The sequence below is a fragment of the Engraulis encrasicolus genome, chromosome 13 (assembly GCF_034702125.1).
Source record: "Engraulis encrasicolus isolate BLACKSEA-1 chromosome 13, IST_EnEncr_1.0, whole genome shotgun sequence".
Classification (NCBI taxonomy): Eukaryota; Metazoa; Chordata; class Actinopteri; order Clupeiformes; family Engraulidae; genus Engraulis; species Engraulis encrasicolus.
Window position 1 is genome coordinate 41165401 of NC_085869.1, and position 9360 is coordinate 41174760.

The window sequence follows — 9360 nt, forward strand, 5'->3', positions numbered from 1 at the left end:
GTGTGTAGTAGTAGTAGTAGATGTGTGTTTTCTTTTTATTTTGTGTGAGTACTTTATTGTGTGTGTTTATTTTGTGTGGCCTTTTCCCTAGTCTTTATCTATCCCTTTTCAACCGTGCTGCTATTGGTTAGCCTAAGCCTAGCTCGCCCCCCTTTAAGAGTGACACCATTGCCCTGTCTTCCCCCGTACCGGGGCGGTTCGTACCATTCAGTGTAGCCTCCTTCCTTCCTCGCACAGGTGCCGTGCGTGTGTATGCGTGATGTGTAGTGTGTGTATGTGGCCACTGGCAGTTTTGCTCCACATAACTGCTCGCCAGTGAGAGATAATAGGGAATTTGTGCAATATTGTCTTTAATACAATTCATCCATATTGTATTTTGTAATGTATTAGTATTTGTCCCTTTGCATCACCACTGCATAATTACACATTTGTATTCACCTGATGACTGACCAGTTGACTATTGTATTTGTAATGTAAAGAGAATAAAACACTTGACTCCTGCCTGAGAGTGCTCCGAACCTGTGTACTGGTTTACTAATTTGGGGAGTCATTTCACCCCTAGGTTGTCTTCCCCCACCCTAGGTGGCGTAGTCGTGCAAGAGCTGAGCGGAATTTAATTAACTGTAAACGTGCCACTTTTACAGGTGTAAATTGTGCAAGTGCACAACAACCAGTCCAACGCCTGTATAAAGTACGTCTAATTTATTAGCCAATATATAAATACACGAGATTTATCTGATATGACATCCTACCGTAGGATGATCTGAGCTGTAAGACAATTTATCAGAACACCGTCACCATCAAAAGGCCATTAACTTAAGCCATGCCGCTCATCATACATGCAACTTGCCTACCATGCCATCTACCTTACAGTAGATGCCATAAATAGAAGACTAATGTTGTGTTTGAGTTAACCAACACTACAACAAGACAACCGTCAATGTTAACATTATCTTGTGCATGATGGACAACGTGACCACTAATTCATGCTTTACCAGATGAGACGCATGCTATACGACAGCGGTTCCCAAACTTTTTTGGCCGCGCACCCCCTTCCACACTCCAGGACCATCGACGCCCCCCAACCCCATTCACCACTTTCGTGAAGTAAAAAACACAATACAACCCTTCTTAAAAATGCAACGCATTTAATTCTTAAAAGTGAACAAATATCATTAACGTCTCCCCATAGGAAGCAATCGGCACCTTGTGTGCAAATAAAAACACTTTTATCACTTGCGTTTTATGTAGGATTGAAATGTTACATTTAAAAATAATATTAAAAACGTTCCATTAAGTTTGGTTTTCCAGTGTAAAAGCACAAATTCATAGAGGCATGTATCAGCCATAGGAAGAAAATTAATAATAATAAATCACCCAGCCTTTTCAAACGGAGGCAACAGAGCTCGCATTAGACATACACTGTGAACGGAGGATTATTGCATTTTTAACTAATTAGGCCTACATTAATGAGTAAAAAAGTATAAATAACAACAATAATTATTTTATTTGCCCACTTACCCATATTAATGCGATGGATGGGCCTGCATCTTTGCGCAGATTACTCTTCGGAGTAATCCGAGGACAACTTGAGCCTCAAATCTTTCTCCACATCCCCCAGTCTTTGCCTATATTTAGTTTTGACAGCTGTCAAAGCAGAGAATCCGGTCTCGCAAAGATAAGTCGTCGCAAAGGGCATCAAACTCTTCAGCGCCAGTTTCGCCAGGTCTTCGTAGGAGCGCAATAACGCAGCCCAGAAGTCCACCAGCGGCTTTCGTTTTAACAGCTGCTGTAGCGCTCCATCACTTGACAGTTCAATGAGCTGTTCCTGTTGGTGAAACTTCAGGTGCGGGACAGGGATGGAAACGTCAAATGGATTACGAATCCAGGGTTGAGTATCCATGGGTGGGAAGTACTTTCGTAGCTCCTCCGCGAGGTGGTTGAGGTGTTCAATTACGATGCGTTTCGTTTCTTCGCCCAGAACCACTTCGTTTTCCCCCAAGAAGTCGTGAAGTGTAGGGAAACACAGGAGTGTGTTCCCACTCACACAGGTAGCCCAGAACCGCAGCTTCTTGATCATTGCCTCGACTTTCTCTTGAGTGTTAAATACTGTCACACTGACTCCCTGGAGGCCAAGATTCAGTTCATTTAGAGTGGAAAAAATGTCAGCCAGGTAGGCGAGCTTCGTCAGAAAGTCTTCATTGTGCAGCTTAGAAGACAAAACAAAGGGGTTGCTCTCGAAAAACACCTGCAGCTCGTGTCGGAGCTCGAAGAGCCTTGTGAGCACTTTGCCACGGGACAACCAGCGCACTTCTGTGTGCAGCAGCAATGCCTTGTGCTCGCTGCCAATCTCATTGCACAGAAACGTGAAGAGCCTCAAAATTCAGCGGGCGAGCCTTGATGAAATTCACCAGCTTCACGGCGTCATTTAGCACAGACAGCAGATCGGCTGGCATGTTCTTGGCTGCTAGGGCCTCGCGATGGACACTGCAGTGTAGCCACTGGACGGATGGGCACACCTTTTTGATATGGGCCACAAGACCGGTGTAGTGGCCCGTCATCGCTTTCGCCCCATCAGTGCATATCCCCACGCACTTTTCCCAATCAATGTCGTGAGTGGTCATGAAGTTGTTAACCAGGTTGAAGATGTCCTCTCCTCTGGTACGGGTAGTCAGGGGACGGCAAAACAAAAAATCTTCGTGCACCGTCCCATCAAAAAAAACCCTCACCACGAAACCAGGCATAAGTCGCGCAGCCGCGTTCAGAGCTACAGCCAAATTTAGTCAGGGAAGCGATTTTCTATGTGTTTTGACATCTTGGAAGAAAACGGTACCTTAACACTTATATTTTCAATTTCCATGGTCATTACATTCAAATTCGGTCAATAAAGATGTTTATTGTGTCAGCGTGATCAAAAGTTCAGGCTTCACTGAGCAAAGAGAAAGCCGAAATGGGCCACTTTTCCCCGACCGAAACAACCTCCGATCTGTTGCGGATCATCCAAGTGTTTGGTACGAGGAGAAAGCTAATGAAATGCCCTGTCCAATCACGTAGGTCAAATGGCGATATTATTTTGTAGTTCTTTTAAAAGAGCCAATCAAATGAGTAAACCAAACCCTCTTGTTGCTATGCCTGTCAAGATCAAGCTCCGTGATTGGTCAAACGCCCACCGCGTGCTCTATGGGCATGCGCAGTTCTCTCACTTACATCCGCAACAAACCAGCATGGTTAGTGTTATTGCAAGTTTGATTAATGTTTCGTCTCGTAAAAAGCCGTATTTACTCCTCATTTTTGGACAACAATGACAAGGACAAAGGCGACTGGGAGTCTGATGATGACTGGGATGCCTTTGATGATGAAAAAGACGATCGAGTGCACGAACTGGGAACAGATTCAGCAGTGGAGAAGACCAATGCGATTTTTTTTTTTTACCGCGGACGTATCTCCCAATTCTGGCTATGAAAAGACCAATAATCTTTGGTAAGTTAGTGTGCAACTTAGTTACATAGCAGAGGACACTTTCTGTTTCTTGATTTTTACGTTTTAACCCTCCGGATTTCATCTGCATGACATGTATGTGTGGGTATAATGGAGCTCTAGAAAAACGTCTCAGTGCATGCCTTAGTGATTACATACTCCTCGTTTTGAAATGGGCTAAACTTAAAATAATACTGAGAGTATATGCAACTATTGTACCTGTAGTTAACTGGAATGGTATTTTTTTCCATACTATTCCTATTATTTTATTCCAGCATCAGCAAGGAAAGACTAACAGGCTTACTGAAATGGTACTCCAATGGGAAAAATGTCTCGAGAAGATCCCTTCAGCTGGACAACATCAAAGGAGAGGTGACATTCATCCAACAACAAGGTTCACAAAATGCCCTAGTGCTCACTGGACATGTCCCTGGATTTAAACGTGATGATCTACAGCCCCTGCCTTCAGTTCACACTGCCACCAAGGTCAACCAAAGCTACAAAGATGTTCTTCTTGGGACAGGTAATTAACATTCTCTTTTAAATATTGTGGTCATCTAACCTATTTGTAATATGGGTGTCATAGTTGGCTGGTAGCCATTCTTTTAATGAATTTCATGTTTATGCTGCAGCTGTCATATTTCAATGCTTTTAAGGTTAATATCTTGATTTAAAATGGGCGGCGATTGTTAAAATTCTACTCCATATAATGAGCTATATCGATTTATATTCAAATAATTAATTTCAGTTGAGCTGGAAAAGAGAAAAAATGTAGCTGTCTTAGGGTATAACTATTTTTGTTTTGAAAACTTTTTTCTGTCAATTCATTATTTTTTTTTTATTTTTCATAGAGAAGAACTTATTGGACCATCAAGCACCAACAAGAGTGGAGACTTGAAAAAAGCAACGCATCTCTGAATCTGTCACTGACTCTGAGAGTGCCCATAGACAGGTTGTGGGCGTGGAGATGAACTTTTAAATCTGTAAATATGTGGCAAGTACACAAGAGAATACGTGAGTAGTGTGTGTGTGTGTGTGTGTGTGTGTGTGTGTGTGTGTGTGTTTGGTGTGTGTGTGTGTGTGTGTGTGTGTGTGTGTGTGTGCGTGTGTGTGTGTGCGCGCGCGCGCGTGCATGCGTGTGTATGTGTTTATGCTAAATGCATTTAATTTAATGCTATATTGACCTAAATGTTCATGTCCTTGATGCACTGTATGTTGTGTTTTTTAAGCTTTGGCAGCATTGATACTTCCAAGCATGCCAATAAAGCACATTTGAATTTGAATATGCAAGTTAAATTGTCTTTTTTAGTTCTTTTAGGGTTGCCATTGGTAAGCGGTAGGGCAGTCATGGGTAAGCGGTTAGGGCATCAGACTGTATCCCAAAGGTTGCCGGTTCGACTCCTGACCCGCCAGGTTGGTGTGGGAGTAATTAAGCAGTGCTCTCCCCATAATCCTCCAAGACTAAGGTACCCTGAGTATGGTTCCGTCCTGCCGCACTGCTCCCTTTGGGGCGCCATTGGGGGCTGCCCCCTTTTGAGGCATAAATGCAATTTCATTGTGCACAGTGTGCACTTGTGTGCTGTGGAGTGCTGTGTCACAATGACAAAGGTAGTAGGAGTTTCCCAGTTGGGCTTTCACTTTCTTTAAGGCATAACATGAAGACAGATACAGTATGAGAGCATGAATTGGTGATATAAGATGATCATATTTCAGGTGGATGATTTCCCCGAAATTCCATTTGGATGGAAAAGTCAGTTTCCGTTTAAATAATAGGTTAAAGTTCTTTTATTGAAACAAAACTTCTGTGACATGTCCGTCATAGTGTCATTAATCATCTGTGAAAATTTCATGTCAATCGGATGATAATTAATATGCGTTGCTAAGGACTTTATACCTATAAAATAGTCCAAAACTTTGACGGCCGATTTCTCGAAAAGGCGTTTCGCGAAATATGTCCAAACTCCAAAAGTAAAATTTCCGTAACTTTGGTTCTACTTATGATAGAAACATAATTTTTTCACCATAATAAACCTTGGGTTCTGCTCTATCAATCCACACAGATAACTCATTTTTGATATCCAGAGACTTATGCCTGGTTTCGTGGTGGTGGGTCACATATACCATGAGGTTCGCCAGCTGGGCAACATCTGTTGATTCGTCCAGCTGCAGGGAGTAAAACTCGCTTTCCTTCACGCGTCTGACCAAGGTAGCCAGCATGTCCTCAGCCAGTGCGTCAATTCAACGAGATACTGTGTTGTTTGACAGTGGAATTGCATCCAACCTCTTTGCTTCTTTTTCTCCAATCATACATTCCACCATGACCTCACCCCACCCCACTTGAAATTGACTGGGGCAGCTCCCGACCTGATCACTGGCATTTACATATTAAAGGCTCTCCTAAGAAGGGGATGGGAGGGGGGCATGGGGGAGCCGCAAATGCTGTGGCTTGAGGTACGAGGCAATTTAAGGTGCAAAACTCATCCACAAATTCCTCTTTTCATGCAGTGCCACACGATGATAGACATTGTAGTTGTTTTTGGCCGTTTTTTAGTTCGTCCCATTTCTGCTTGAAAAAATCAAGTGGCCTTTCACTTACGTGAGGGTGCGTTGTATGAAGGTGACGCCGAAGATAGGAGGGTTTCATACAGCTATTAGCCAGGACTTCACCGCATACAACACACTGAGGTTTTGGACAGTCGTTGTCCCCAACAAAAGAGAAGCCCAATCCCAGATAATGTTCATCGTGCTTTCTCTTTTTCCTTCCTGGCTGGTTTTCGTCATCCGCACTTCGTTTCCTCAGCCTGGTTCCCTTCTTCCTCGTCCGTTACAATCATCTCTCTCGCAATCTCCTCCTGATGAGTTAAATCGCACCAGATTCCCCCCTGTACGTTGAGTTTTCTCCATCTCTAATTTGTTGTGGTGTAGCAGGTATTTTTGCAGGTTTAAGCCAGTTAAGCATTGTGAATCAATAATGTACGCAGACTATATGAATGAATGAATGATGCTATAAGCCGCTGCACGTTACGCTGTTACGTCAGAATTCTTCTTCTACGATAGATGTGCATTTTGTACTATTCTGCTTAATCTGTTCATTAAAATGACAACTTTTTTTTACAAAATTTAAAAATAAACACATTATTTACACGTCTTTATTGTGTCTGGAAAGCCCAGTGAAAGAAACACACTCTAACCTGAAAATCACATTAAAAAACACTCAAAACCGCCATTGCATTTTTTATCTTGCGCACCCCCTAGCGGCAGGTCGTGCACGCACCACACTTTGGGAAACCCTGCTATACGAGATCGTAATACATTCTAAGTCTTCACAGTTAAATCCAGAGCTAATATCTGACTTCTCAAACTTCGTCAAACAACGTGTCACACTATGAAGTGTTTGGCTAGCGGCTAACATAACTGCTAAGATCATGTGTCAAGTGCTAGTTTAACTACTAACGTTGACTTAGACATTAGATTTCAGTGTGAAGACTTTGCTGACATAAAAAGAGAAAGCGAGAGATAGCGAGATTAGAACCATACCTGTAGTTTTTGTTGACTCTGATACCATTAAGACAAAATAACTTCAAGAATTTACTGATTATTTCCCATCGACCGAACTTTGTTCCGGATTCTGGAGAAAAACTAAACTGCAAGAACCACAGATACTGCTCAGGCTGAATTCGAAACGGGAGGCAGTGACTCGATGACTCTCCTCCTACATAAACATGTCACTGATCAGATAGGTCAAGTTAGCTGATGAGGCAGCCGTTACGAACGGCACTAACGAGTGCGCCGCCTTGCGCATTTGATGTTCCGGCGATTCTATGGCGGGAGTTACGTTCATCACGTTAGCGCTTAGCTTACGCATGCTATTTGAACGGTGAATGATCGTCAGACGGCGGAATCGTAAAATAGGCTATACATAGATCTAGCGACAGCATATTTAGATACTGCAATGTTGATTTATGCATTCGATTTTCAATATCTACATACATAAGTGTCAGAATAAAGAGTATGATAAGGTAGTAGCTTGGGTAGTAGCCATGTTTGTTTTTCAGGTTTCCGGTTGAGAGGGAGGTGGCGCACAGTATGTTGGGTACCAAGGCAGCGAAGTCAGCATCTGATGTATCCTCGAAATATCCTCGTTACGCCCACAAATGCAGTCAACTGCTGAGAGAGGAAATAAAGCAATTTTTCGTTTCGATCCACACTTCATGACTCGATGTCCAGTTAGCTCACTGGAAGGACAGCTGCCTTCCCTGTTTCGAATCGGGCCTCAGTCTGCACTTCGATGTATGCAACACATGGCATGAGCTACAGGCGTACAGGAAGTGGGATCATATCCGATGTGACTAGCGATTGGTCTAGGTGGTTGTACCAGGAACACCCAGTGGTGTTCGTGTTCAATAACAGATACGCCCACGCCGCAGCGGGACCCCCCTCGGCACACTGGCTAGATTGCCCACTAGTATCAGGTTGCTGTTGCAGAAAGGAAAAGAACAATAACATTCATAATGACACTCAGCAGTCTTTTGAAAAACACTGTAGTGGCAGGACAATTTCATTCGAATATGAGGTCTACAGTATTTTCCATCGAATTCCACTTGAGAAAATAAATGTACGAACCACCTACCCTCTTCCTCTCCCTCTTCATCCAGACAGCTCTCGGTGGTGGCTGGAGTTTCAGTGACGACTTTAGAGTTACGTTGGGTATTGCTGTGGACTTTAAATTGTTTTCTTCTTCATGCCAAACTGTGAGTAATGACTCCCCGTATCCTTGTAGTCCGAGTCAGTGAAGTGCTCACTGCACAGTGAGCTTGAGGGTGACGGTCCCGTCCATTTCGCCCGAGTTAGCCTCACTTTTTTAATCCAGACCTTCTTGATGCTCTCTTCTTTAAGGAAGCCGTGAAAACTTTCCCCGCTGTTATGAGTATTACTACACCCTGCAATAATACATCTCATCGGCATGGTGAGTCTCTACTAAAATCGAAAATTGTCTAAAATACGAGCTATCGACTGTACTAACTAGGCCTAATACTACTGTCAACTTGATCAGCTGCTGCTATGACTTCCTAAACGTACGTCATCATAATGTGTGGAATCATCACGCTCAGTATTTATTTTTTTGAGGGGTGGAGCTTTGGGTCCTGAATAACGGTGAAATATTGTTTTCCAGATAACAAATCACTATCAGAAATGTAAGATATCTATCAGGACACATGAAAACACTACTAGATCACTGTTGTTTATTTGTTTTTTTATTTTAACTTAGTGGACCTTTAAATGTATTTAATCATTTCAACTGTGTGAGCAGCTGCACTCCTGTGAATTAGTGATGTGTCGGTCGCAAACTGTTCGGCTCTAAGAGCCGGCTCTTTGAAGTGAACGACAGGGAGCCGTTTCAGTTTTTTTTTTTTTTTGTCGTTCTCTCCCCCTCCCTCTCATTGTGTGTATACTCTAAAAGTGCCAGTGGATAGAGCAGGTGTAACAGACACACTCACAGCGATCAGAAATGCATAGGTAAGGGTTAACGTTCGGCGAGAAGGTCGCTACTGTGGAATAGCAGCACGACAGAGAGAATCTTTAGACCCCGACGCGGAGCGGAGGGGTCTTGTTCTCTCTGAAGTGCTGCTATTCCACAAAGCGACCGACTCGCCGAAAGTTAACCCGCTTATTATATGGATATACTTAAATGATTCACACATGCGGGGACATTTCTTTAGACCTATTTAATGTTAAAGGCCAACTTCCGATAAAACTCAGTTTTACTCACTCCTTTCGAAGATCGGACGGTCACCCCAAGTTAAACTCACTTGCAAGGCTCTCATAGCGGTGCGTCAACTCTCCTGGCTGTGTTTCCCGGTGTTTCCCAATTTACATCAATAA

The 9360-nt window shown here is 43.1% G+C and overlaps 2 protein-coding genes across 2 annotated transcripts in view; one reads left to right on the plus strand and one right to left on the minus strand.

Annotated features, from left to right (window-relative positions):
* Positions 1 to 1561: 1561 nt before the first annotated feature.
* LOC134460563 (zinc finger BED domain-containing protein 5-like) lies at positions 1562 to 2757 on the minus strand. The gene is given in 2 exon segments (XM_063212941.1): positions 1562 to 2380; positions 2382 to 2757. Coding segments are annotated over 2 exon segments (1182 nt in total). The 5' UTR covers positions 2745 to 2757.
* A 667-nt stretch (positions 2758 to 3424) lies between these two features.
* Positions 3425 to 9360, plus strand: part of LOC134460564 (uncharacterized) — a 7135-nt gene continuing 1199 nt past the window's right edge. Inside the window, exons 1-2 of the mRNA XM_063212942.1 lie at positions 3425 to 3480; positions 3753 to 4000. Coding sequence (XP_063069012.1) covers positions 3902 to 4000 — 99 coding nt within the window. The 5' untranslated portion in view covers positions 3425 to 3480; positions 3753 to 3901. The remainder of the gene's footprint in view (positions 3481 to 3752; positions 4001 to 9360) is intronic.